Raw genomic sequence first — 24,940 nt, forward strand, 5'->3', positions numbered from 1 at the left:
ATTAGGCCATTGTGACGCCAGTTCCCAAACAAAGCGGAAAGTCCAAAGTATACAGTGCGTATTCCCGCGTAATACGGCCATCTAGAAAGGGGCTGGGCAATGCTGCGCAGGGTCCGCCCTCTGCCGCTGGCCGTCGGTCCTGCTGCCTCCGGCCCGCTGAGCCACCCTGCCGCGGAGTCACACCAGCACCCGCACCGCCTTGAAGCCCTCGGGCCCCAGGCCGCAGCCCCGCAGGTCGAGCACCTCCAGGCCCTCCACCAGGCCGGTGTCGGCGGACCGCAGTCCCCTGCAGTCGGCCAGCTTCAGGACCCGGAGGACCAGCGGCGCCGTGGCGCTCAGCCGCACGAGCCGCGAGCCCGTGAAGTCCGCACCGTCGAACGGCACCCTGACGCTCGCGAGGTCGAACTGCAGCACGCTGGCGCCCCGGAAGTCGAGGATGGCCAGACCGTTGAAGTTGCGGTAGAACTTCATTCCGGGGGCATGCCTTATAATACAATATCCGGCCCCTCTACGCAAATGGCGAACGACGCGCAGAAGAAGATCGTCCAGCAGAACGCGGCCACCGTGGGGAAGCTGCGCAGCGCGATCGCGGCCGTCTTCGCCTTCCACCTGGCCCTCTCCTACGGCCTGCGGGCCCGCTCCGTGCGGCTCCCGCGCGTCTGCTGCTCCTGCCTGGCCATGGGGCCCGTCTGCGCGATCTACCGCGCCCTGGCCCGCTTCGCGCAGCCCAGCATGGACGGCACGCAGACGCTGCGCAACAACTCGCCCATCACCCAGGGCCACCTCTTCTCGGCCCTCTTCGACGTGGTCTACGTGCTGCTGTTCTGCCTCGTGCTGCTCAGCTTCAGCGACGGGATGCGCTGGAGCTTCCTCCTCCTGCCGCTGGGCGCCGTGGCGGTCCTCTGGGTCAAGGTCGCCCGGCCCTGGCTGTTCCAGTCCCGCTTCGACGACGAGGGCGAGCGGCAGAAGCAGCTGGAGATGGACCAGGCATACGCGAAGGCCAGGGAGCGCGCCGAGCGCGGCAGGAGGAAGTACAAGTTCTGAGCTCACTCTTTTTCGTTTGTAGTGTATCCACAGATCCAGACTTTCTGCAAAAGCATTCACAAGCTAAAATCAGCAATCCAGCCACAATTCCAGATACCCCCGTTATACTATACACTAGCGTATTACTATATATTCTTGTCTGATCGAAAAACTAAATCACGGGAATTATGACTTGATCATATTATACAATAGAATAAAGCCTCTTGCTCGTAATTAGAGATGAAACTTTCTGTGCAGTGGCTCGGTCCACAGAATCTTCAAATGCGATAGAATAGTTTTGCACTGAAAAAATATCTCGTCGACTGAGCACTAGGAATGGTTCAGGCAAGATATCTGTTATTAAACCATTTTTAACCGTTTTTTCAAAAAATGATACTTAGATTAGATATCTGGATTATACTTGGAGTGTACATCCTATAATATAAATCGGCGCATTGCCTATTTAAATTGATCCCTCGACGGCATTGCTTTCGAACTAAACAGTCAGCTAAGTGTATTCATAACACGACTGATATCTTCTTGGATTTAACATTATGAAATCAAGCGCGCCGTTGTCTCTATATACGAGGACTGTGACTGAAACAAGAAGAGTCTCCTCCTTTCCTAGAAAGGATAGTAATTCAATGCAAGTGGGGTCTTCAACCTATTTGCACTCTACTGATAATGTGGTAGTTTCTTAGCGGAATTCCGACTGGTTATTTTAGTACGTCCATGTGACGCCTTCACCTGCAATTTCAGAATTTGTAATCCCAACAATAACTTCCGTTAAATTTGATGAAAACACACATTTGTTAGTAGGCGTAAAGTATAGGATTATAAGTTCTCCGTTAATTTGGTAAGAGGAGTCTGAGTAGCAATTAACAAGATTGGTATCAAAAATGTTATCTATTGAAGTTGTGAATGTAAGATAATCTGTATCAGGATTGTTTAGTTAGAAATAAAGATTGAATTGAAGGTCCACTATGGCGTTGTAAATAATATTATTTACCATCTAGTCGCACTCACTTACGTTGGGAAAATTATTACAGTTGAACACCACTTCGATAGGTGAAGATTCAGTGAGGGAGGAAAACTGCACGCCAACCTAAAATATAAGGGACTAATCGAATACTACCAACTCAGCTAACACAGTTTCATTTAACTACTCCGGTGCGAGCCCAGAGGGTTTCTTGCCAAACTGTGTAATCGAGTAATTACACCCATTTTGCTTGGCTGATATCGTAAAGACGTTGTCTGCTAGAGACGCCTTAACGTCAACTAGGCAATCATTCGCGTTGAAGCTTAGCACCGAGAAGTAGGCCAGGGTCTGCTTCACCTCGGCGTCCATGTCCAGGAAGGTGATCTTGAAGTTCGACTGGGTGGTGAGAAGCCCGGCCTCTTTTTCCGCATCGGTCTCAAAGGGAATATTGATCTGAATGTTCTGCTGATGGCGATACTCAAAATTCTCGGAAAAGGATTCCTGGGCGTTGGCCAGTTCCACTGATGCTCTGGTGAGTCTGCCGTCGAGCTTCTGCCAGATTTCGAAAGCGCTAGATCTGGACTCCGGGAGGTACGTGGCCCGCAATATGCCCATCCCGGTAATCGGGTTGTACACGAAGGTGGCGTTGGGTAAATAGCTGCTGACGGCGGGCAGACTTAGGTTTTGCGAAAAATGTTATTATACTATAGTTAACTATATTCTATATATGCGGCTATAAAATAAAGAGGTAGAAAATAATTTTAATATTATTTATAGTAGCTTAATTACTAAATACTAGTTAAGCTTTAATTAAATGATCAACTGACTGTTATACTTTTAATGTCATTTCTATTTTAATGACATTTGTTATTAGTCATATATTATTTTTATTATAATCTCACATCTTTCTGCCTAAATTTAAATTGATGTTTATGGTGAATTTCATCAGCAAATAGAATTAAACTTCATTACATATTATATTAGCTCAACATAAATTAAATACTCTTTAAACGTAATATTCAGTGTTACAAGTTTATCTCACTTCAAAAACTATCTCAAAAATAAATATTATTAAATTAACTAAAAATAACTCTAATTTGCAAAATATTAATATTATTATACATTAAATTATAAACAATCAACCACTCCACAACCGCCTCTTTTAATGCCTTTGCCAGTTCGCTCAGCAGTTACTCCTCCAATTTCGAAACGCCAGCATGCGCTCGATATACCAGAAACTACATACCATCCAGAAACAGTTAGACCGAGACAGACACTTTAGCCCACCATCCCACAGCCTTTCGAGTTCCCTGGGGACTACTTTTCGCAGCGGTCCAAGGAGCAGTTTTAGCGCCTTTTAAGCCAGCAGGGCGAGCGCGAGAACCAGCTCAGAATTCACAAGGCTAAGCAAGTCCCAAAGTTCTTCTAGAAACCTCTCGCGCACGCCGAAGATTCGACGGACGACGACTAGGACGCAAATGTCACATATGGCATGTTCATGAACTCTGCCAAGAGGGCCAAAGAGCGCAAAGCGTTTGACGAGTACATGAGAAGGAAAGAGGAGCTCACGAGGGAGATGGAGCTGAGAGAGGAAGAGGAGAGGAATAACAGGGAAAAATAGGAAGTGCAGGAGCTGAGAAAGCAGATGGTGTACAAGGCTATGGAGTACAAGCCGGTGCAGCCCTTCCTGCCGGTGAGAGCCGAGCCAAAGTACACGGTGCCGAAAACGTTCAACTTTACCATGTTCAAGAGCCCGTGCAAGTGACCACTCTACATTTGGAACGAATATAAATAGTTGATTATTTTATGTATAGTCACCTTCTAAGTCTGCGTAAATGTCGTACTTCGTGCCATCGCAGACCTCCCAGCTGCACCAGATATCCGATTTGCTGAGGCCCATAAAGGACCTTTCGGATGCATGGCAGATCGACCTGGAACCCTACATTGAGGACTTCTACAGCACCTTCACGGAGGACGAAATTCCAGATTTCCGGGACGCGGCGGCGCTGGTGTTGGGGGCGAGCAGCATATTTGCGCGCAAGGTCGACTTCCTGTACGACTAGCTGCAGGCTGCCCTGATACAGAACAGCAGGAACCAGAAGCCCAGCCGGCGCAAATCCCTGGCGGCCTTTTCGGGCCAGAACATCATCATCGACTACATAGCGTCGCCCCAAGAGTACGACCTGACCTCGTACTTTGAGCAGTTCCAGCAGGAGCCCACCGAGGACCTGTGCCTGCTGCCCCGCGACCCCCAGACCAGCCTGTGCTCCAGGACCTCGCTGGAGACCCAGAACTACAAAATCTCGCCCGTGTTCTCCGCCATCTAGCAGCAGCAACTCCTGGTGTTTGAGCACTGGGACACGCCCCAGCTGTACAGAGCGCTCAATGGCGACGTCAAGGCAGGCCCGACGCTGTTCTCGACGCCCCTGAACCCCAAGATGTACGAGCAGATGAGCAGGCTGGTCGGCGCCGAGAAAAGTGTCATCGCGCCGCAGCAACCTCTGCCGCCATCCGCTCTGAGCTCCCAGCCCGACTCTCCGCCCGGCCACGATATGGTGCAGCCAAGCGAGAACTCTGACCCGGGCGAGGGCCCAGACGACATCAACCTGGACGAGCTCTCGTTCCATGCCATCCTCGACATTGCGACAGAGAGCATCGCCGACCAGATGGATACGCTCTTTTAGAAAATCCAGGGCTTTTGCGATCAAAAGGCCGCCAAGGTCGCAGCCGCCAAGCCCTTCCAGCTGATGCGGCCTAACGAGATTCTGCCTCCCAGGTAGGACGTCAGGATCGGGAACTACGTCTTCGTGGGCGAGTTGGCGGGCCTGGACTACCAGGAGCGCGGTTTCGACTACGACCTCGTCGCCCTAAACAACACCGACGCGTTCGTCACCGCCGGCACCTTTTACTCGGACAGCGTGCACTCTGCGACCGCCAAAAAGGCGATCTTCGGCGCGAGGTAGGTGGTCTCCGTGGAACAAGACCAGGCGTCACGCCAGGCTGAGCAGACCCAGGGCAGCCAGATCCAGCTCGATTTCGAGATCCCGAAGGAGCCGCTGGTGCAGCGCCAGCTCCAGAAGGGCAGTGGGTTCGTGTATCGGAAAATAATAAACCACGACTACCTGTTCTGGAAGAAGAGCACGATCGTAAGCACGGCGCCCTTCGATATCTAGGAGGTCACGAAGGCCGTTCTAGACCAAAGCGGCGAGAAGGTGCTCCTCCGGCAGCTGAGCAAAAACAGGCGCGAGCTGTCCCAGAACTTCATGGGCGCCCTGCTGCTGGCCAGCCAGGGCAAGTGCGAGATCATCGACGAGGGCGAGCGGGGCATCTTTGTGTTGCGGAAGGACTGAGGGAGGCGGCGTCTCGGATGCGCGCCAACTGACCTCCTGGAGATGGTGCGGGCGGAGGCATGTGGCTGTTTGCGCGGGCTAGTTGGTGGCGAAAGTATCCCGCTGAGAGTTGTGCGGCCGGACTATGCGCGACGGGCGCAGCCTAAAGTTTGAACTACGATAGTGCTTACCAGTCCAGCAAATGCGGGGAGGCAGTTTAGGCAGTATCCGCCAATTGGCGGATTAGCCAGCCCAGAACATCATCCTTTACGAACCACGCCGTTGGCAACTGCAGGATAATAGTAGCATATGCACCAGTGGAGTATGCCCGACTCCAATTTAAGGTGGGGTGTATTCGTAAATTGTAAATGCTAAATTTCACTAGAAGCGGCTAGTTACTGCAGGTGGGTGCGGTAAGGATGGTTTAGGTTTACGCGAAAAGGAGAGGAACATGGTGTGTAGTCATTTGCTTGTCGGAATTTTGTGTAATAGCTGCAAAAATATATTGTAATATAGTTTGTTCTCAAATGGTTTCCTTAGATAAATGATTTCCTCACTCATTTATAAAAGAGAAGAATGTAGCCTGTATGAAAGATATTACGACGTTAATTCAATCTGTATGAAGAATTTAATAAGTTATACATACTGAAAATATACTTACTAAAAGTGTGGAAGTAAATTCAATACTCTCTATAAAATAGAAGTTCAAATCTATGCTAAATTTTCTTACAATAATGAAGCCTCTTTGAGCTCATATATGTTGATATATCGCATGCCTTTCAACACCAGTTTGGGCCCGTCGGGAAGAACCGTGACCGCAAAGTGCTTCCTCTGCTCCGCCTTCGTCTCCCGGAGTGGACAGATCCGCGACCTCCGAGCCTGCGTTAGCCCCGAGCACCAGATTGGCGCCGCGAGCAAATTGAGGCATACCACTCCGACGCAGCAGTGAAGGACTCGCTCACATGTACCTGCGCCCGGACCGGCGGTAGTAGGGGTTGGTGTAGAACTGGCGCTGGCCGATAACCTGGCAGCCGCCCTGGTCCGTACCCGTGGGGATCAGGCCCGTCGGCACTGGTGCCTCCGGCTGTACCTCGGGGTTCTCGATGAAGACGCTCAGCGGCTGGTGGCGGGACTGCGGGGCGCCCATTTTCGGGAGTGGAGCGGACGCTGCTGGCGTCCTGGAGGACAAAAAAGGATAGTATATATTATCCAGTAATTATCAATCGAGTTGCGTGCGCTGGGAGCAGGATTATGTACATCGTCACCACCACTATGCAGAGATTCTGTAATCCAGCGGCATGCTCTTCTGGATGCGTGGCAAAAAAGGCTCAGTATTAAAATTAATCCTATATTTATGTATCTAGCCTTTTGATCGGTACTGTGATTAAATAGACTACTGAGTAAATTTGGTAATTTCGCCATGATTTATATTCTCAATCTCTTGTAAAATTACTACATATATAAATATGACTTACGTTTTAAGACCATTTAAGACTTAAGAAATTATAATATACTGCATTCTAAGCAAACTTTCAATTTGCAAAATTATCACAATTTAACTTAATAACATCATCAAAAAATCAACTTTAATTAATTAAGTTATTATACTATTTTGTTGAGATCCTAAAACAAACTGAGAATTTTTTACGGTTTTTTAGTTTTTCCAGTTATGATTAAAATTACTGTTTATTAATTTTTTAACACACTTACACTTATATATCTTTATATCCATTTTAAGTTATACTATATTATACTCAAAAATCGTATAACGTCCTAATTTAATATTATTCGAAATTATGTAAAATGAAGTAAAGACAGGTCGGCCGGCCATCCTCGCCTCCCGCGAAAAAAGCACAGAAGCCAGTCCCTCACCAGATTCTGAAACAGTATGGTTTTGCATCAGACTACTACTACGCAAAATTCAAGAAATCACAGCAGGTTTTGGTTACGCAGGCCGCCAGCGCCATGGCATTCATGAAACCCAGCATAACGCTCCCAAAATCACTCAAACTCACCGTGGTGGATTATAAGCTCGTTCGTAAGTTCTTCTATTACGAAATGCCGGAGCTCTACATGTGCGATTTTGGAGCGTACGTCGCAAACCCGTTCATCACGAAGCTGAATTTCACGTACACAGCCAACGCTATACAGATTTAAAACACCATAATCGCGCGTGCGACGAAACTTATCCAGGAGACCGGGGCCGACCGCAACTCCCTTGACAAAAAGTATCTTGACTGGATAACGAAACATTCGCGATACGGCAATATTGCTGAAAAGAATATGAAGCACAGCCAGTTCAGCCCGCTGGGTCCATTTAACGGGGTGGCCGTCTGCGCCGGCTTCGCGAAGCTGTTCAAGCTCCTCTCCAAGCTGCTGAACAAGGCTTCAATCTGCGTGACGGGTCCGGCCTCCAACGGTGAAAACCACGCCTGGAACATGCAAAAAATCGGACTTTCTTGGTACAATCTGGACTTCACATGGTGCCTAAAGCAGGAGTTCCCGCGATATTTTAACGTGAGCAACAAACTACTGGGCCATAGAAACAATTCAGTAGTGAAAACTCCAGTTTGCAGTACTGACCGCCTCAGCTACATGGTGAAGAATAAAATGTGGGCCGACACCCCAGAAGATATTTAGAAATGTTTCGCTGATTAGTTTAAGAAAGGCAAGATCTGCATTTTCAACAACAAGATCCCCCCGTAAAAATCTTTGGAGATTTGCCAAACCTGGCTCACACAGCGCGAGCTTAGCGTGCGGTAGAAGTACGCGATTTCTGGTATCCTGGCAACGGGGCGCACACAGCTCGTTTTCCGAGTTGCTCGAGATCCAAACGTGGTCTCGTTCCCCGCACAGCGCGGAATTTCCGCAGTGAAGCCTAACGTCATTTTCGTGCTCGGGGACGCCAAGGGGCTCGTTTCTGTAACCGAGGAGCGCGCGCTACGCGCTCTCTTCACGTGCCGTAAGAGTGTAGCAGTGCAGGTGATCTGCGGCGCCGGGAGCGGCAGGCGTCTTCACGCGGAGCTCGCAGACCTGGCAAACCGTTTCTCGGTATAGATGGGGCGATACGTAACACTGCGTAGCGTAGGGTTCCAGGGCACTAGCATGATAGTTTTCAGACTCGAGATCGATCCACAAATCCGCGTTTTGCGGCAGAACCGGGGTGTGGTAAAAGGGGGCAAGTACCTGATGCGGATGGTAGGAGCGGACTACCGGTAGGTGCTTGGCGCGCAGCGGCAAATTAAATGGGTGCAGCATGGGGAATTCTGCCTTTTCGAGGTGCTTGCGTGAGCAATTTTTAAAATTGGAAGGATGTGGAAATTAGTATTATTATTGTATAATAATTAATAAAAATATTTTTGTAAACTTGATTGTTTTTGCTGGATGGTTAGTGAATAATGTGGGTGGCTATTTGTATGGAAGTTGGGTTGATTTTAGCTTATATAGTCACTGCAAATATGATTCTGCAGTTTAAAGTCAGAAACAAAATAATATTTACAGATAAATAGAAATTGTTATAATAGCCAATTTATTCATTTAGCGTAACACTAAATTAGCACCATTCCGTTATATTATAGCACATCACATGCACATTGAACGCACGCCTCCCATGACATTCTCCCATTTTACTTTAATTCTATACATGCAGTTGAAGTCCCGCTCTTGATAAATTACTCGTGGATAGCATCTTCTAAAGCAGGTCTAAGAAGTTTTGCAGCAAATGATACCCCATATTCATTGTTTGGAGCATTTCCATGACGATATTACAATGTGTCATTAACCAAGGGGTTCTCAAAACCATCGAATGCCCCTATAACAATAGAGGAGTACGGAAGGTGGAGAGGAGCCTATCTAAAATATTAAAGGGCAATTACCGCAGCTCGCATTTTGTCTATGTTACTTATTTTTATATAATAAAATCACTTCATGGAATAAGATTCTGAAATATCCAGCTAAAGTTTTATATCTTCCACGTCTTTTTTAAGTATCAAAGTTGTGCTACTAGTTCGATCTTCACTGAATTCTATCTATCGATCACACTACCGAAATTACTTTGAACCTGAGTTGCGCGGCGATTTGAATATTGGTGTATGAAAAATGTTACTGCTAGAGTCCTAATAGATAATCTGGGCCTCGCTTAAATCTGTATCCGAGTTGTTTATTTTCAAAATGAAGTTTCCAGTATCATTTTACAGCATATCATGCCAGGAGTATAAATTCTATTTAATACCGCCGTTGATCTTCATTTAGATTATTTATACGTATCTTTTAGTAAATTCATACCTTTTATAAAAATCTTCATATTTATTGTCTCTTTAAATCAAGATGTTAACGTTATGTCGCATGGTATTTAGGAGCTGCGCAGAATTGCCCTGTGCGGTATGCAATGGGAGGAGCCTGTCGCTGCGCATTTTGGAAGGAGCCGTGGCGGCGAAAGCGCTCGGGTTGTGTATAATATGTGATAGAAACACCCATCAGTTACAACCCCGCTTCCAGAATATACTGGTTTGCTTCTCCGCCCGGTCGGGAAGTTTGCCCGACTAGGTGCCATGAGTGCCCGCCAGGTGTGCGCCTCGCAGGTCCGAGCGTGCTAGCCCTCCCTGAATTTGGCGTCGCTCGATTTAGATAACTGCATTATTATATGTACCACCGCCCGCATTCCCCGCTCCGTCCCGCTCCCTCAAGGACCTAGAGTTGACGTGCCGCACCAGCAGCGGCCTCGCGTTATATGGATCCGACATGCTGGGCCTCCAACCGCGTTCTGCGGCTGGGCCCTCTGCTCTGGCCTCGGCCCTAGCGACAGTCCCCAAATATCTATTCCGCTGCCATGGCAGCCTATATTCATTATTAGTATCACTCCTCTTCGCCCAGGAGCCGTTCCACCGCCTCCCTGATTTCCGCCACGGAGTCCACGATAATCGTCGCTCCCACCAGCTCGGCGCGCGTCCTGAAACCGTAGGTGACCGCCACTACTGGGATGCCGGCCGCGATGGCCGTCTGCACGTCCACCTCGCTGTCCCCCACGAGAACGGCCCGCTGTTCGCACGCTAGGATGGCGGGATTGGGCTTTGGTTGGAAGGCCCCGACGCCCCTGACCTCGTCGAAGTACTGCGCCAGCCCGAGCTTGACCACTAGTTGCTGCAGGGTGTCCTCCGGCTTGTTCGAGGCCACCACGAGCCGGTTCCTTCCAGCCGCCCGCAGCGCGTCTAACAGCTCGACGACCCCAGGGAAGAGGGCCGGGGTAGCTGCGTGCAGCTCGGCTAGGTAGTGCGCAAGCAGCTGCTCCTACACAGCGGCGGGGGCCGTGCGCTCCACCAGGGCCTTCGCGCCCCAGCCAACGCAGCGGCACACCTCGGCATCAGGGAGCGGGTCCAGGCCGAATACGAGTCTCGAAGCGTTGAGTGCGGTGGCGATGGATGCCAGGGAGTCCACCAGGGTTCCGTCCAGGTCGAAGAAGATCGTCTGCATTTTGGAGATGTCTCTAGAGGTGCGGACACATATTAAAAGCCAAAATGCCATTCCCCACGAAATACGTACCCGACCACGCAGTACACTTCATGCAGTATCGCCTCCGCACGGGGCCGGCACGGCAATAGAGCCTGGTTCAGGGGTTCAGGTCTGCGCAGCAGCAGGCAGCGGTGACCTAGTTTTAGCGCCGGGTCCAGCACTGTACGGAGCCTTGTCGCTACACAGTCCCCAAAGGGAGGGATGTGATCAAGGCTGAGGACAGTGAGGCCTTCTTCTTCACCCACGGCGGATTCTCACCTCCGCAGGCCCGCCCCACCCGGTTCATCACCGGTAGGCAGAAAGCCTAGTTCCGGCAGATAGGGATGGACACCATCCTGCCATGCGCACCACCAGAGAAAGATCTACGGGGAATTAGCAGCTGCCACCTTTCGGTCGAGACACTGGTCGCCCAGATCACCTATATCGTATCCCAGAGGAGGCAGCTGGAGCGGGCCGAGCAGGAACTGAAGACGGGTCGAGCTGTGCGAGAGAGGCGAAGCCTGATGTTCAGGAAGTGATGAGGCTGCCATACTCGCGGATACTGCACTCACTCAGAACACGATGTCGCTCGTGGACGCGCTGTCACAAATCTGATCCACGAGGCACGTCTTGCTGATCTGCTTCATGGTGAAGTCCCGCACGCATAAATTGTCCAGATCGGCAACCTTCTCGATGAAGCAGCACCGTGGCGACGCGAGCATCTTGGGCACGAAACTGTTTATCCGGAGGTGGAGCGGCATTTTTGGAATATGGGTTGCAACGTATTGTGGACCGATACCGGAGTTTCTGGATTTCATTGCCGGAAGTATAATGCGTTTATGCTAAATAAATCGGTTTCTGCAGATGCCAGTGCCGCAAATTTAGACAGTCTGTATCTCTGGTGTTACTGGTCATAAACATCAAATTGGCGACGCGCTAAGCACCGCTGCCTTGCTAATGGGTAGGACACACGTGAGAATGTAGCAGCTCCCGCCGCTGCCTGGAGGCTAAATTCTGGTGCGTCTGTCCCGCCAAGGTCCCATGGAGACCTTACCCATGTGCATGCCAATGCGTGAAGCTGGCTAGCCGAGCTATTCTCCAGATCCCTGCATCCCTCCAGGACGCCAGCAGCGTCCGCTCCACTCCCGCAAATGGGCGCCCCGCAGTCCCGCCACCAGCCGCTGAGCGTCTTCATCGAGAACCCCGAGGTACAGCCGGAGGCACCAGTGCCGACGGGCCTGATCCCCACGGGTACGGACCAGGGCGGCTGCCAGGTTATCGGCCAGCGCCAGTTCTACACCAGCCCCTACTACCGCCGGTCCGGGCGCAGGTACATGTGAGCGAGTCCTTCACTGCTGCGTCGGAGTGGTATGCCTCAATTTGCTCGCGGCGCCAATCTGGTGCTCGGGGCTAACGCAGGCTCGGAGGTCGCGGATCTGTCCACTCCGGGAGACGAAGGCGGAGCAGAGGAAGCACTTTGCGGTCACGGTTCTTCCCGACGGGCCCAAACTGGTGTTGAAAGGTATACCAATACTCTGGATGTCCCTACATCGGCTGAGCTACAGATACAATGAAGAAATTATATAATAATATATTTTTAAATATATTTTATACCACTTCTATTTAATATATGTCATCACGTGCATAGCGCCATCTACTTCGTGAATATTAGTAGCTACAACGAGATCCTATTCCAGGAATATCTGTTGGGCTTCTTAACGATTCTTTATTCTCTTGGAAGATTCTTATTTAAGGCCCTCCTGATTCTCCTTTTGAATCAGGATTATTTCGCGCTATTTTAACTTTTCCAGACGATTACCCAGATAAACCACCTAAACTTAAATTTACATCTTCCGTTTTTCATCCTAATGTATTCACAGATGGGGCAGTCTGTATTTCTATTCTACATGCTCCAGGAGATGATCCTAATGCTTATGAAGATCGTAGCGAGAGATGGTTACCAGTTCATAGTGCCAGTAGTGTGATTGTTAGCGTTTAAAGCATGTTAGCAGAACCAAATTGTGAATCTCCAGCTAATGTTGACGCTGCAAAAATATTCAGAAATGATTAAGTAGAATATAAAAAGCGAGTCAAGAAATGTGTACGCCTTAGCTTAGAAGATGATGAAGAGTGAATGATTTCTTATTACTAGTTATCTTATTTTAAATATTTTGATTAATTAAGAATAATGAATTAAAACTTAACTTTTGTCTTGATTTCACAATTTTTATACTATTTAATTACTTAAATGATATAAAATTTAAGCTGTTGCGTATTTAGGTAACCAGATAATATGCGTCTCAAATTTAAGTAGGAATACTTGTGATAAGTTTATATTGTGAAAAATCTTTACAATTTCCTTATTTAAAGATTTTCGACGCATTGTATATATCTGCAATTTTGAATAAGTAAATTTTAATATATTGCATCACAAAATAACTTTAATTTTTAAACTGTATTAACAAACAATAATATTCATTATTTTAATTAACGATTGTTTTCCTTTTACTTAAACAAAAATGGGAGCATGTTTACATAGTTCAAAAGTATAGCAGTCATTCTACTACAAAACTTTCATCTTTTAATAAGATTATGCCTAGCTTCCTTGTGATTTATCAATAGAAGAATAAAATAATGACGTTCTAAGGATTTAATTTTTCTAAAAACAGATTCTAGGATCAACTGGACTTATGGACGAAATGTCTTGCTCAATTACACAGCTATCAACAGGTGACTAGTATTCATTGATAGGAATAGATAGCTTTTTGTGATATTGATCAATAATTCACTTTTTGAATGAGGAACTCTTAGTAAGCTTTTTTAATGGGCCTAACACTTTTTTACATGCTACAGGATGATTAATATGTAGAGTATTTTAGCATTAATATATGTTATCACTAGCATCATCGCTTAGCTTATTAAATAAATTTTCAATTTCCAAGAGTTCATGATGAGTAAAAAAAATCAAAGAATCTCGTTAACTTTTAGGTTCAGTATGTTACTAGTATTATGTGAAATCAGATACATATTAACATTCCTATTCTTTAAAATCTCCTGTTGATGATATTTCACTAAATTACTCTTAGACAAATTCTAATTATGATGTTTATTTGCAACTATATACTTCTCTTGCTGACAAGGAGTCTGCAATATTGTAGTTAAGAGGCATTTAAAGCTCATTAATATATGATATAGGAAGTATTGCTGTTTGTGTATAAGATAAAAGGCCTCTATCACAAGATTATATGTTGATATCGCTTACTGATTCAGAACCATAAATTCGCATTAAATGTGGTTTTGTTTGCCGGTAAGCCAAGATATTGTAGTTTGAGAATTATTATTTAAACCTTAATTTTACTAGTTTAGTCTAAGGCGATTTAGTAAAAGTTGTAATAAATTGATGTGCTTCTATAAATGATTTATACTAAATATCTTTTGTTATTAATTACTTTAAATTGTATTTTACGATATTAAAGGCTTCAAGTACAGTCGTATTGCCTTCTTAATCAATAAGTACTTATCCTTTCTACCTTTTCATTTTATACAGAATATTACATCTATATAAATTTAGAATATAATGTAAACATAAATTATTAATAATAACTACAATAATATTTAATATATATCATGTATAACTAATTAGTTTAAACTATTATCAGTATGATATCATAATAAATTGTTTATTATTTAAATTATTCTAATTATTAATAAACCTGCAAAATATATAAAATTATTATTAATCAAATAAAAACAAGTATAATCAAACATTGCTAAATAAATGTTAATTATTCTTTACATTTTAAATAAAATGTATAAATAAGTGAATAGCGGAGATAACTTATAAAGTTTATCAAATATAAAATCAAATATTCACAAATTACTTGCTAGCACTTTTAGAGATGATACCATATATTACAAAAGTAACAATATAATTTATATTATTACCAAATAAACATATAAATTAGAATATTATATTTTACTAAATTGTATTATTAAATTTAAATGTTAAATTCAAATTTAAAACATCTAGTTAATTAATATTCCATATACAATTAGTAAATACAATATACTTAATACTGGTAAACCCTAAATTGTATAATCCAAAGAAGTTTGTAACTGATAATTGTCGAACCTTAATATCAATAGAAACGCTATATGTCATGAAATATAATATTTTAAAATTTAAATACAAAGAATTTACTCATTAAGATAAGTTCTTTTTATATTTTTGTTCTACAAATTGTTATCAACAAGTTTATATAGTTAAAAATACTGAATGAAAATTTAATTTGATTAAATATCAAACAGTTTACAATATACTTTTTAAACATATAGTTAGTTACTATAGTTGATTTTCAGGTGAAACCTATAATAAATAGAAAACTTTCATGCAACTAGTTCTTAATTTATTTCACTATAAACTTTAACTACAAGAATCATTAAATTGCTGCTAATGACAAAAGGGTACTTTTTCTAGACTTATTTATATTCTATTGAACTTATATGTACATAAATTATTTGAAGCAATCCTATTATTTTCCTGATTTCGTGTATAGATTTGAGTTAACATTAATAATAAGATACACCTATTGATATGATATGGTATACTAAATCATGCAAAAACTATAAACATAGGTGTTGTGTCGCCTTCAGTTCTATTAAAACACATAACTAAATATCTTTCATAAATACTAATATTAAAAATACCAAAGATATAATTCACTAGTTTGTGGAATCAAATAATATAGGATCTACTGCTATATCAATAGAAAATTGTTATTTAATCTTATAACCCGAGGTTTCAACAATAATTTCTTTTTCAAGCATTTTAAATTAAAAATATAATATTCATATAATAATAATTATGCATTTAAAGTATACAAAATAAATATGTCTTAATAATTTAATAAGATTCTTCAAACATAGTTAATATATTCTTGATAATTCTGATAAAATCATAGTAAGAATTTCAATAACATTATTATATTCTATAAAATAATTTTATAAAATAGTCTATCTCAACGAAAACCATGCCATTTAGCATCCTGCCATGGCGGAAACGTTGGCAGCCCAGAAATGAAGGACTCGCTCACATGTACCTGCGCCCGGACCGGCGGTAGTAGGGGCTGGTGTAGAACTGGCGCTGGCCGATAACCTGGCAGCCGCCCTGGTCCGTACCCGTGGGGATCAGGCCCGTCGGCACTGGTGCCTCCGGCTGTACCTCGGGGTTCTCGATGAAGACGCTCAGCGGCTGGTGGCGGGACTGCGGGGCGCCCATTTGCGGGAGTGGAGCGGACGCTGCTGGCGTCCTGGAGGGATGCAGGGATCTGGAGAATAGCTCGGCTAGCCAGCTTCACGCATTGGCATGCACATGGGTAAGGTCTCCATGGGACCTTGGCGGGACAGACGCACCAGAATTTAGCCTCCAGGCAGCGGCGGGAGCTGCTACATTCTCACGTGTGTCCTACCCATTAGCAAGGCAGCGGTGCTTAGCGCGTCGCCAATTTGATGTTTATGACCAGTAACACCAGAGATACAGACTGTCTAAATTTGCGGCACTGGCATCTGCAGAAACCGATTTATTTAGCATAAACGCATTATACTTCCGGCAATGAAATCCAGAAACTCCGGTATCGGTCCACAATACGTTGCAACCCATATTCCAAAAATGCCGCTCCACCTCCGGATAAACAGTTTCGTGCCCAAGATGCTCGCGTCGCCACGGTGCTGCTTCATCGAGAAGGTTGCCGATCTGGACAATTTATGCGTGCGGGACTTCACCATGAAGCAGATCAGCAAGACGTGCCTCGTGGATCAGATTTGTGACAGCGCGTCCACGAGCGACATCGTGTTCTGAGTGAGTGCAGTATCCGCGAGTATGGCAGCCTCATCACTTCCTGAACATCAGGCTTCGCCTCTCTCGCACAGCTCGACCCGTCTTCAGTTCCTGCTCGGCCCGCTCCAGCTGCCTCCTCTGGGATACGATATAGGTGATCTGGGCGACCAGTGTCTCGACCGAAAGGTGGCAGCTGCTAATTCCCCGTAGATCTTTCTCTGGTGGTGCGCATGGCAGGATGGTGTCCATCCCTATCTGCCGGAACTAGGCTTTCTGCCTACCGGTGATGAACCGGGTGGGGCGGGCCTGCGGAGGTGAGAATCCGCCGTGGGTGAAGAAGAAGGCCTCACTGTCCTCAGCCTTGATCACATCCCTCCCTTTGGGGACTGTGTAGCGACAAGGCTCCGTACAGTGCTGGACCCGGCGCTAAAACTAGGTCACCGCTGCCTGCTGCTGCGCAGACCTGAACCCCTGAACCAGGCTCTATTGCCGTGCCGGCCCCGTGCGGAGGCGATACTGCATGAAGTGTACTGCGTGGTCGGGTACGTATTTCGTGGGGAATGGCATTTTGGCTTTTAATATGTGTCCGCACCTCTAGAGACATCTCCAAAATGCAGACGATCTTCTTCGACCTGGACGGAACCCTGGTGGACTCCCTGGCATCCATCGCCACCGCACTCAACGCTTCGAGACTCGTATTCGGCCTGGACCCGCTCCCTGATGCCGAGGTGTGCCGCTGCGTTGGCTGGGGCGCGAAGGCCCTGGTGGAGCGCACGGCCCCCGCCGCTGTGTAGGAGCAGCTGCTTGCGCACTACCTAGCCGAGCTGCACGCAGCTACCCCGGCCCTCTTCCCTGGGGTCGTCGAGCTGTTAGACGCGCTGCGGGCGGCTGGAAGGAACCGGCTCGTGGTGGCCTCGAACAAGCCGGAGGACACCCTGCAGCAACTAGTGGTCAAGCTCGGGCTGGCGCAGTACTTCGACGAGGTCAGGGGCGTCGGGGCCTTCCAACCAAAGCCCAATCCCGCCATCCTAGCGTGCGAACAGCGGGCCGTTCTCGTGGGGGACAGCGAGGTGGACGTGCAGACGGCCATCGCGGCCGGCATCCCAGTAGTGGCGGTCACCTACGGTTTCAGGACGCGCGCCGAGCTGGTGGGAGCGACGATTATCGTGGACTCCGTGGCGGAAATCAGGGAGGCGGTGGAACGGCTCCTGGGCGAAGAGGAGTGATACTAATAATGAATATAGGCTGCCATGGCAGCGGAATAGATATTTGGGGACTGTCGCTAGGGCCGAGGCCAGAGCAGAGGGCCCAGCCGCAGAACGCGGTTGGAGGCCCAGCATGTCGGATCCATATAACGCGAGGCCGCTGCTGGTGCGGCACGTCAACTCTAGGTCCTTGAGGGAGCGGGACGGAGCGGGGAATGCGGGCGGTGGTACATATAATAATGCAGTTATCTAAATCGAGCGACGCCAAATTCAGGGAGGGCTAGCACGCTCGGACCTGCGAGGCGCACACCTGGCGGGCACTCATGGCACCTAGTCGGGCAAACTTCCCGACCGGGCGGAGAAGCAAACCAGTATATTCTGGAAGCGGGGTTGTAACTGATGGGTGTTTCTATCACATATTATACACAACCCGAGCGCTTTCGCCGCCACGTCTCTACCCGTTGCATGCAGATCTCCTAAATATAGAATTTTACAATTTTAAATTAGAATTAACTTAGAAACAAACTAAAGCTGTTAAAATATAAGTATGCCAACGTAATTGCCATAATAGTATTAACCATAAATAAACCTTGTTATACATTAGTCTATATTTACTGATATTATATTGTTTTAGAAAGTATTATTTAAATCGATTGTTTCGCAAAAACTAACTAAAATGATATTGTTTTTACTTTTCAAAAGTTTATTTTTATTATTCTGAAAAATATTAATTTTAATATAAATATATATTATATATTATTCTAAATTTCAATTCCACTAAATGGATTAGGGTTTTATCTGGACAATTGTTAATATGGTTCTCGCCATCCTTCTTTCAATTTGCTCAATTTTTAAGTTAAATTCGGATGCAGCCAATGACTTTAAGCATATTTTCCTAATTTTATTAGATATCATTATTATGCTAATTCCTCTTGTTACTAAAATTCACCCTTATTTTCTGTTTCTCGTTAACGGCATTTGCTGCGCATTTTTGCTCATGATCATCGCACTGCTGGAATTCAGCTCCCTATCCGGATTTTGCACCAACGCCATCGCCGTGCCGATTTCGTGCTATTCCGACGTCATTACGACAGTAGTTTGGATTGTTTGTATCATTTAAATATTCTTACGAAAATCAGAGGTCCAAACGGTCGTTAATATGGTCAAACAGACCGCTATAAGCTCTATTTCTGCTCCCAAAGCATGTGCCGACGTCGAAACTGGCGAAGAAGGCAATATGAATTCTACGGCAAAAGTTGACGTCGTTGACGCAAGTTTGGAGCAGGATGATAAACAGAAGGCGATGGAAGAGAAGCTGAAGTAAAAGTAGGCTTCTAAAGATGAGAAAACAAGGCTAGCGAAGGAAGCGAAGGAAACTAAAGAAGCTAAATAGAAAGAGGTTAGAGCTGCCAAAGAAGCCAAATAGAAGGAAGTTAGAGAGGCCAAGTAACAACTGGCTTTGAATGTTAAAGATGACGCGGACGCTAAGGCTAAGGAACAAGAAGACACGGAAAATGAGGGTAATTGATGGAAAATTTTATATATTTTGAGTTATTTTCGTAATTTTTATGTTTTTTTATGTAAAAGGGTTAAATTTTGCATATCCTGGTGATAGAATTGCTAAACTGGACTTGGGTTTGGGTTTAGTAAATTCATCGATATATTTTATAAAGATTAAAAGACTTGAAAATACTTGTTCATGATACAATAATGATCAAATAAGAAGATATGGTGTATAATAAAACGTAGTGCACTGAAGAAACCAATAATAATTATAGATTTCAGATGTTTTTTATTAACGTTGAGAACAAATTGAATTATTGGAATACCTTTAATTTGTTAAATAAATTTATTCAAAATATAGATATAAAAACTATGATAGTATATATCACCATTTACAAATAAACTATTTTAAAATATTACAAGATGGTAAAAAATGATTCTGTTGAGTTTATCATACTAAATATTGTCTAAGTACTAATTAAAGTTTTATTTTAGTATTACTAAAGTATATAAATAAAATGATTAATATATTTATACATGTATTTATTTTTCTTACCAGATTTTGATGATAGTTTACCATTGATAAATAGACATATATTTGATTAAGATTGTTTAGTTTTAATTATAAATGTAGGATAATTTATACTTTTTTTAACTCTGTAATAATAAACCCATTCTTCTAAACTCAAATAATTTAAAATATTTAATGTTAGAAAGTATCAATATGCCGAAAATTAATTAGATTTTATGAAAATTTTGAGTATAAATAATTATATTATTTAAGTTGGTTTCTTATTTTATAAGGTATATAATAATATGTTAATATGGTTGATATTTATTTAGATTGACATGACACTTTTAAGACCTTTAAGAATTATTAAAGAGTGAATATTCAAACTAAGATATAAAAGCTACTTTATATATTTTCTAATTGGTTATAATAAATTCTAAGATAATGAATTTATCCCTAAATTTCGTGTATAATGTAACTATATAAATATTTCATAAATTTTTATTTCTGACTAAACTTACATTAGATTTGTTTGTTTAATTATTAAGTTTTATTAGATAGTATCATTTTGTTAAAGGAGCAATAATGATTATTATTTTATAAATAGAGTTAAGATAATAAGTATGATCATAACGTATATGGATTCTTTATTATTAAAAAAATAGAGCCATAAATATAAAGACAGACATTTAAATAAAGATAAAACACAAATAATAATAAAATGGAATTTATTATAATTATTACATATTTTCATTAAAAATATTAGTCAACCATAATAACTTCATGAACTTTTATAATTAATATAAATTATCATGAAGAATAGTAAATATGAAAGGATACAAATTTTGAATAGAAAATATTAATCATATCAATAAGATGTAAAAGGCTAAATAGTATTTTCTTCATTTAAACTATCCCTACAAATGAGAATATTACAACACCAATAATAACTAGTATTTATTAAGATAAAAAATACTTATTCCCATTATAACTAAATTGTACTCTTTTGTTAAATTACATGTGAGTACGGCTTTATAATACAAAATAGAAAAAATACCAGTTAAAATTATATAATATAACTATATTGGTCATAGTTTTTACTGTTAATAATAAAGTATTAATGATGAATATTGACTTCATATAGATCCCACTAAAAAATTATGATATTATTTTAAATAAACTGCTAGAGAAAGGAAATATTTTACAACATCAGTTTTAAAATTATTGGCATTAAATACCATAAATTAAATAAATAATTTTATAAATGCTAAGTCTGCTCGCTGTCAGCTGCTATTTACCCAACGCCACCTTCGTGTACAACCCGATTACCGGGATGGGCATATTGCGGGCCACGTACCTCCCGGAGTCCACATCGAGCGCCTTCGAAATCTGTCAGAAGCTCGACGGCAGACTCACCAGAGCATCAGTGGAACTGGCCAACGCCCAGGAATCCTTTTCCGAGAATTTTGAGTATCGCCATCAGCAGAACATTCAGATCAATATTCCCTTTGAGACCGATGCGGAAAAAGAGGCCGGGCTTCTCACCACCCAGTCGAACTTCAAGATCACCTTCCTGGACATGGACGCCGAGGTGAAGCAGACCCTGGCCTACTTCTCGGTGCTAAGCTTCAACGCGAATGATTGCCTAGTTGACGTTAAGGCGTCTCTAGCAGCCAACGTCTTTACGATATCAGCCAAGCAAAATGGGTGTAATTACTCGATTACACAGTTTGGCAAGAAACCCTCTGGGCTCGCACCGGAGTAGTTAAATGAAACTGTGTTAGCTGAGTTGGTAGTATTCGATTAGTCCCTTATATTTTAGGTTGGCGTGCAGTTTTCCTCCCTCACTGAATCTTCACCTATCGAAGTGGTGTTCAACTGCAATAATTTTCCCAACGTAAGTGAGTGCGACTAGATGGTAAATAATATTATTTACAACGCCATAGTGGACCTTCAATTCAATCTTTATTTCTAACTAAACAATCCTGATACAGATTATCTTACATTCACAACTTCAATAGATAACATTTTTGATACCAATCTTGTTAATTGCTACTCAGACTCCTCTTACCAAATTAACGGAGAACTTATAATCCTATACTTTACGCCTACTAACAAATGTGTGTTTTCATCAAATTTAACGGAAGTTATTGTTGGGATTACAAATTCTGAAATTGCAGGTGAAGGCGTCACATGGACGTACTAAAATAACCAGTCGGAATTCCGCTAAGAAACTACCACATTATCAGTAGAGTGCAAATAGGTTGAAGACCCCACTTGCATTGAATTACTATCCTTTCTAGGAAAGGAGGAGACTCTTCTTGTTTCAGTCACAGTCCTCGTATATAGAGACAACGGCGCGCTTGATTTCATAATATTAAATCCAAGAAGATATCAGTCGTGTTATGAATACACTTAGCTGACTGTTTAGTTCGAAAGCAATGCCGTCGAAGGATCAATTTAAATAGGCAATGCGCCGATTTATATTATAGGATGTACACTCCAAGTATAATCCAGATATCTAATCTAAGTATCATTTTTTGAAAAAACGGTTAAAAATGGTTTAATAACAGATATCTTGCCTGAACCATTCCTAGTGCTCAGTCGACGAGATATTTTTTCAGTGCAAAACTATTCTATCGCATTTGAAGATTCTGTGGACCGAGCCACTGCACAGAAAGTTTCATCTCTAATTACGAGCAAGAGGCTTTATTGTATTGTATAATATGATCAAGTCATAATTCCCGTGATTTAGTTTTTCGATCAGACAAGAATATATAGTAATACGCTAGTGTATAGTATAACGGGGGTATCTGGAATTGTGGCTGGATTGCTGATTTTAGCTTGTGAATGCTTTTGCAGAAAGTCTGGATCTGTGGATACACTACAAACGAAAAAGAGTGAGCTCAGAACTTGTACTTCCTCCTGCCGCGCTCGGCGCGCTCCCTGGCCTTCGCGTATGCCTGGTCCATCTCCAGCTGCTTCTGCCGCTCGCCCTCGTCGTCGAAGCGGGACTGGAACAGCCAGGGCCGGGCGACCTTGACCCAGAGGACCGCCACGGCGCCCAGCGGCAGGAGGAGGAAGCTCCAGCGCATCCCGTCGCTGAAGCTGAGCAGCACGAGGCAGAACAGCAGCACGTAGACCACGTCGAAGAGGGCCGAGAAGAGGTGGCCCTGGGTGATGGGCGAGTTGTTGCGCAGCGTCTGCGTGCCGTCCATGCTGGGCTGCGCGAAGCGGGCCAGGGCGCGGTAGATCGCGCAGACGGGCCCCATGGCCAGGCAGGAGCAGCAGACGCGCGGGAGCCGCACGGAGCGGGCCCGCAGGCCGTAGGAGAGGGCCAGGTGGAAGGCGAAGACGGCCGCGATCGCGCTGCGCAGCTTCCCCACGGTGGCCGCGTTCTGCTGGACGATCTTCTTCTGCGCGTCGTTCGCCATTTGCGTAGAGGGGCCGGATATTGTATTATAAGGCATGCCCCCGGAATGAAGTTCTACCGCAACTTCAACGGTCTGGCCATCCTCGACTTCCGGGGCGCCAGCGTGCTGCAGTTCGACCTCGCGAGCGTCAGGGTGCCGTTCGACGGTGCGGACTTCACGGGCTCGCGGCTCGTGCGGCTGAGCGCCACGGCGCCGCTGGTCCTCCGGGTCCTGAAGCTGGCCGACTGCAGGGGACTGCGGTCCGCCGACACCGGCCTGGTGGAGGGCCTGGAGGTGCTCGACCTGCGGGGCTGCGGCCTGGGGCCCGAGGGCTTCAAGGTGGTGCGGGTGCTGGTGTGACTCCGCGGCAGGGTGGCTCAGCGGGCCGGAGGCAGCAGGACCGACGGCCAGCGGCAGAGGACGGACCCTGCGCGGCGCAGCATTGCCCAGCCCCTTTCTAGATAGCCGTATTACGCGGGAATACGCACTGTATACTTTGGACTTTCCGCTTTGTTTGGGAACTGGCGTCACAATGGCCTAATATGAGGTATGGAAAACGTAGAAACTGGTTTCCTTGCTAACTCATCTGCACTCGCGCAAATGCCCTTTCCATTCTTGAGCGGCTCGCCTTATATTGATACCCCTTCGCCAGCACATCGCCAAGGAAAATGCCGCTGCACCTGAGGCATGGCAGCTTCAAGCCCCGGCCCAAGGAGCCCATCCGGTGCGCCTTCGCCAGCCGGCTGATGAGCCTGGACAACCTGTGCGTGCGCGAGTTCAGCCTGGACGAGGTCAAGGAGTTCTGCCTGCTGGACGGTATCTGCGAGAGCTCGCTGGCACCAGACGACCCTGGGGACTAGTGAGTATGACGTGGATCACTGTGGGCAGGCCTTCGCGCCCTCTGGAGCAGCGGAGGGGACAGCCCGCTCTGGTGTAGCGCAGCAGCCCTATGGCGAGCCCGCCTACGGTGCCCGATAAGCACGGCAGCGACCGTATAATAAGTAACGAGTACCCGCAGGATAAAGAAATATAAATACTTGAAAGCGTCAGTCAAACCTTTGCGTCCTCAGTATTGAGTCTGGGGCGGCTGTAACTAATCATCATGGGGAATGGGAAAACACTTTGATAGGAATGAACTCAAAGTAATTAAGATCATTATTTACGATTAAGATAATAGTACATTCCGCTGCAATATTATTTGTTGCGTTTGTCTGCTATAATAGCTAAGTTTAATAAAATACTCTGTATTATCAAGTATCACTCATTTTTATTTGTACTTTTGCAAAATTCTACTATTTTAAATACCCATAAGCAGTAAATTTTTATTAAGTCTAATATTAGCATCTAAGGAAATCGTAGCTTGAGTATGACTTGGGTCTCTAAGAATATTGTAGACAATATACCTTAATCGGTACATGATAATTCCAAGTGAATGCTATTTAGGTCGAATACACCCTCTATAATAATTTACTAGTATGTATGCTCATTGGATAATAAAACTAATAACATTAATTGTTATATTTTCTATGCTCCTAGCAGCAACCAGAGTTGTAAATATCAGTATGATTCTGCAATAATTCCTTAGATATTACATCTTATTTTTACCATGAGATGCAACTTAGTAAAATATGTTATGGCAAGAATGTGAAAGATT

General features: G+C 44.6%; 27 protein-coding genes and 2 pseudogenes across 27 annotated transcripts; 17 read left to right on the forward strand and 12 right to left on the reverse strand. All coding sequences in view use genetic code 6, as the record gives it.

The window, feature by feature from the left end:
• Positions 1-177: 177 nt before the first annotated feature.
• On the reverse strand, positions 178-471 carry SS50377_22750 (uncharacterized protein; the record flags this gene model as incomplete). The annotated part of the gene is made up of 1 exon (XM_067906631.1): positions 178-471. The coding sequence occupies one exon, from the start codon at positions 469-471 to the stop codon at positions 178-180; it is 294 nt and encodes a 97-aa protein (XP_067765899.1).
• A 45-nt stretch (positions 472-516) lies between these two features.
• Positions 517-1,044, forward strand: SS50377_22751 (uncharacterized protein; the record flags this gene model as incomplete). Its single annotated transcript, XM_067906632.1, has 1 exon — positions 517-1,044. One exon carries the CDS (start codon positions 517-519, stop codon positions 1,042-1,044), a length of 528 nt encoding a protein of 175 aa, XP_067765900.1.
• A 962-nt stretch (positions 1,045-2,006) lies between these two features.
• On the forward strand, positions 2,007-2,459 carry SS50377_22752 (uncharacterized protein; the record flags this gene model as incomplete). The annotated part of the gene is made up of 1 exon (XM_067906633.1): positions 2,007-2,459. One exon carries the CDS (start codon positions 2,007-2,009, stop codon positions 2,457-2,459), a length of 453 nt encoding a protein of 150 aa, XP_067765901.1.
• Positions 2,460-3,167: 708 nt separating this feature from the next.
• Positions 3,168-3,767, forward strand: SS50377_22753 (uncharacterized protein; the record flags this gene model as incomplete). The annotated part of the gene is made up of 1 exon (XM_067906634.1): positions 3,168-3,767. One exon carries the CDS (start codon positions 3,168-3,170, stop codon positions 3,765-3,767), a length of 600 nt encoding a protein of 199 aa, XP_067765902.1.
• A 70-nt stretch (positions 3,768-3,837) lies between these two features.
• Positions 3,838-5,352, forward strand: SS50377_22754 (Condensin II complex subunit H2; the record flags this gene model as incomplete). Its single annotated transcript, XM_067906635.1, has 1 exon — positions 3,838-5,352. The coding sequence occupies one exon, from the start codon at positions 3,838-3,840 to the stop codon at positions 5,350-5,352; it is 1,515 nt and encodes a 504-aa protein (XP_067765903.1).
• A 181-nt stretch (positions 5,353-5,533) lies between these two features.
• SS50377_22755 (uncharacterized protein) lies at positions 5,534-5,980 on the forward strand (the record flags this gene model as incomplete). The annotated part of the gene is made up of 1 exon (XM_067906636.1): positions 5,534-5,980. The coding sequence occupies one exon, from the start codon at positions 5,534-5,536 to the stop codon at positions 5,978-5,980; it is 447 nt and encodes a 148-aa protein (XP_067765904.1).
• Positions 5,981-6,110: 130 nt separating this feature from the next.
• SS50377_22756 (uncharacterized protein) lies at positions 6,111-6,590 on the reverse strand (the record flags this gene model as incomplete). Its single annotated transcript, XM_067906637.1, has 1 exon — positions 6,111-6,590. The coding sequence occupies one exon, from the start codon at positions 6,588-6,590 to the stop codon at positions 6,111-6,113; it is 480 nt and encodes a 159-aa protein (XP_067765905.1).
• Positions 6,591-7,134: 544 nt separating this feature from the next.
• Positions 7,135-8,622, forward strand: SS50377_22757 (uncharacterized protein; the record flags this gene model as incomplete). The annotated part of the gene is made up of 1 exon (XM_067906638.1): positions 7,135-8,622. One exon carries the CDS (start codon positions 7,135-7,137, stop codon positions 8,620-8,622), a length of 1,488 nt encoding a protein of 495 aa, XP_067765906.1.
• Positions 8,623-8,864: 242 nt separating this feature from the next.
• Positions 8,865-9,218, reverse strand: SS50377_22758 (uncharacterized protein; the record flags this gene model as incomplete). Its single annotated transcript, XM_067906639.1, has 1 exon — positions 8,865-9,218. One exon carries the CDS (start codon positions 9,216-9,218, stop codon positions 8,865-8,867), a length of 354 nt encoding a protein of 117 aa, XP_067765907.1.
• A 33-nt stretch (positions 9,219-9,251) lies between these two features.
• SS50377_22759 (uncharacterized protein) lies at positions 9,252-9,743 on the reverse strand (the record flags this gene model as incomplete). The annotated part of the gene is made up of 1 exon (XM_067906640.1): positions 9,252-9,743. One exon carries the CDS (start codon positions 9,741-9,743, stop codon positions 9,252-9,254), a length of 492 nt encoding a protein of 163 aa, XP_067765908.1.
• An 8-nt stretch (positions 9,744-9,751) lies between these two features.
• SS50377_22760 (Hypothetical protein) lies at positions 9,752-10,161 on the reverse strand (annotated as a pseudogene).
• A 24-nt stretch (positions 10,162-10,185) lies between these two features.
• SS50377_22761 (Phosphoglycolate phosphatase) lies at positions 10,186-10,800 on the reverse strand (the record flags this gene model as incomplete). Its single annotated transcript, XM_067906641.1, has 1 exon — positions 10,186-10,800. The coding sequence occupies one exon, from the start codon at positions 10,798-10,800 to the stop codon at positions 10,186-10,188; it is 615 nt and encodes a 204-aa protein (XP_067765909.1).
• A 44-nt stretch (positions 10,801-10,844) lies between these two features.
• On the forward strand, positions 10,845-11,357 carry SS50377_22762 (uncharacterized protein; the record flags this gene model as incomplete). Its single annotated transcript, XM_067906642.1, has 1 exon — positions 10,845-11,357. The coding sequence occupies one exon, from the start codon at positions 10,845-10,847 to the stop codon at positions 11,355-11,357; it is 513 nt and encodes a 170-aa protein (XP_067765910.1).
• Positions 11,358-11,390: 33 nt separating this feature from the next.
• Positions 11,391-11,579, reverse strand: SS50377_22763 (uncharacterized protein; the record flags this gene model as incomplete). The annotated part of the gene is made up of 1 exon (XM_067906643.1): positions 11,391-11,579. The coding sequence occupies one exon, from the start codon at positions 11,577-11,579 to the stop codon at positions 11,391-11,393; it is 189 nt and encodes a 62-aa protein (XP_067765911.1).
• Positions 11,580-11,632: 53 nt separating this feature from the next.
• SS50377_22764 (uncharacterized protein) lies at positions 11,633-12,154 on the reverse strand (the record flags this gene model as incomplete). Its single annotated transcript, XM_067906644.1, has 1 exon — positions 11,633-12,154. The coding sequence occupies one exon, from the start codon at positions 12,152-12,154 to the stop codon at positions 11,633-11,635; it is 522 nt and encodes a 173-aa protein (XP_067765912.1).
• A 34-nt stretch (positions 12,155-12,188) lies between these two features.
• Positions 12,189-12,392, forward strand: SS50377_22765 (uncharacterized protein; the record flags this gene model as incomplete). Its single annotated transcript, XM_067906645.1, has 1 exon — positions 12,189-12,392. One exon carries the CDS (start codon positions 12,189-12,191, stop codon positions 12,390-12,392), a length of 204 nt encoding a protein of 67 aa, XP_067765913.1.
• A 56-nt stretch (positions 12,393-12,448) lies between these two features.
• SS50377_22766 (Ubiquitin-conjugating enzyme E2) lies at positions 12,449-12,952 on the forward strand (the record flags this gene model as incomplete). The annotated part of the gene is made up of 1 exon (XM_067906646.1): positions 12,449-12,952. One exon carries the CDS (start codon positions 12,449-12,451, stop codon positions 12,950-12,952), a length of 504 nt encoding a protein of 167 aa, XP_067765914.1.
• Positions 12,953-13,337: 385 nt separating this feature from the next.
• On the forward strand, positions 13,338-13,589 carry SS50377_22767 (uncharacterized protein; the record flags this gene model as incomplete). The annotated part of the gene is made up of 1 exon (XM_067906647.1): positions 13,338-13,589. The coding sequence occupies one exon, from the start codon at positions 13,338-13,340 to the stop codon at positions 13,587-13,589; it is 252 nt and encodes an 83-aa protein (XP_067765915.1).
• Positions 13,590-13,603: 14 nt separating this feature from the next.
• SS50377_22768 (uncharacterized protein) lies at positions 13,604-14,356 on the reverse strand (the record flags this gene model as incomplete). Its single annotated transcript, XM_067906648.1, has 1 exon — positions 13,604-14,356. One exon carries the CDS (start codon positions 14,354-14,356, stop codon positions 13,604-13,606), a length of 753 nt encoding a protein of 250 aa, XP_067765916.1.
• A 1,492-nt stretch (positions 14,357-15,848) lies between these two features.
• SS50377_22769 (uncharacterized protein) lies at positions 15,849-16,433 on the forward strand (the record flags this gene model as incomplete). The annotated part of the gene is made up of 1 exon (XM_067906649.1): positions 15,849-16,433. The coding sequence occupies one exon, from the start codon at positions 15,849-15,851 to the stop codon at positions 16,431-16,433; it is 585 nt and encodes a 194-aa protein (XP_067765917.1).
• A 53-nt stretch (positions 16,434-16,486) lies between these two features.
• On the forward strand, positions 16,487-16,675 carry SS50377_22770 (uncharacterized protein; the record flags this gene model as incomplete). The annotated part of the gene is made up of 1 exon (XM_067906650.1): positions 16,487-16,675. The coding sequence occupies one exon, from the start codon at positions 16,487-16,489 to the stop codon at positions 16,673-16,675; it is 189 nt and encodes a 62-aa protein (XP_067765918.1).
• A 33-nt stretch (positions 16,676-16,708) lies between these two features.
• On the reverse strand, positions 16,709-17,221 carry SS50377_22771 (uncharacterized protein; the record flags this gene model as incomplete). The annotated part of the gene is made up of 1 exon (XM_067906651.1): positions 16,709-17,221. The coding sequence occupies one exon, from the start codon at positions 17,219-17,221 to the stop codon at positions 16,709-16,711; it is 513 nt and encodes a 170-aa protein (XP_067765919.1).
• Positions 17,222-17,265: 44 nt separating this feature from the next.
• On the forward strand, positions 17,266-17,880 carry SS50377_22772 (Phosphoglycolate phosphatase; the record flags this gene model as incomplete). The annotated part of the gene is made up of 1 exon (XM_067906652.1): positions 17,266-17,880. One exon carries the CDS (start codon positions 17,266-17,268, stop codon positions 17,878-17,880), a length of 615 nt encoding a protein of 204 aa, XP_067765920.1.
• A 24-nt stretch (positions 17,881-17,904) lies between these two features.
• Positions 17,905-18,314, forward strand: SS50377_22773 (Hypothetical protein; annotated as a pseudogene).
• Positions 18,315-18,640: 326 nt separating this feature from the next.
• On the forward strand, positions 18,641-19,387 carry SS50377_22774 (Transmembrane domain-containing protein; the record flags this gene model as incomplete). Its single annotated transcript, XM_067906653.1, has 1 exon — positions 18,641-19,387. The coding sequence occupies one exon, from the start codon at positions 18,641-18,643 to the stop codon at positions 19,385-19,387; it is 747 nt and encodes a 248-aa protein (XP_067765921.1).
• Positions 19,388-21,364: 1,977 nt separating this feature from the next.
• Positions 21,365-21,817, reverse strand: SS50377_22775 (uncharacterized protein; the record flags this gene model as incomplete). The annotated part of the gene is made up of 1 exon (XM_067906654.1): positions 21,365-21,817. One exon carries the CDS (start codon positions 21,815-21,817, stop codon positions 21,365-21,367), a length of 453 nt encoding a protein of 150 aa, XP_067765922.1.
• Positions 21,818-22,779: 962 nt separating this feature from the next.
• SS50377_22776 (uncharacterized protein) lies at positions 22,780-23,307 on the reverse strand (the record flags this gene model as incomplete). Its single annotated transcript, XM_067906655.1, has 1 exon — positions 22,780-23,307. The coding sequence occupies one exon, from the start codon at positions 23,305-23,307 to the stop codon at positions 22,780-22,782; it is 528 nt and encodes a 175-aa protein (XP_067765923.1).
• Positions 23,308-23,352: 45 nt separating this feature from the next.
• SS50377_22777 (uncharacterized protein) lies at positions 23,353-23,646 on the forward strand (the record flags this gene model as incomplete). The annotated part of the gene is made up of 1 exon (XM_067906656.1): positions 23,353-23,646. The coding sequence occupies one exon, from the start codon at positions 23,353-23,355 to the stop codon at positions 23,644-23,646; it is 294 nt and encodes a 97-aa protein (XP_067765924.1).
• Positions 23,647-23,954: 308 nt separating this feature from the next.
• SS50377_22778 (uncharacterized protein) lies at positions 23,955-24,149 on the forward strand (the record flags this gene model as incomplete). The annotated part of the gene is made up of 1 exon (XM_067906657.1): positions 23,955-24,149. One exon carries the CDS (start codon positions 23,955-23,957, stop codon positions 24,147-24,149), a length of 195 nt encoding a protein of 64 aa, XP_067765925.1.
• Positions 24,150-24,940: the final 791 nt, after the last annotated feature.

The sequence above is a fragment of the Spironucleus salmonicida genome, chromosome 3, assembly GCF_000497125.1.
Source record: "Spironucleus salmonicida strain ATCC 50377 chromosome 3, whole genome shotgun sequence".
NCBI lineage: Eukaryota > Fornicata > Diplomonadida > Hexamitidae > Spironucleus > Spironucleus salmonicida.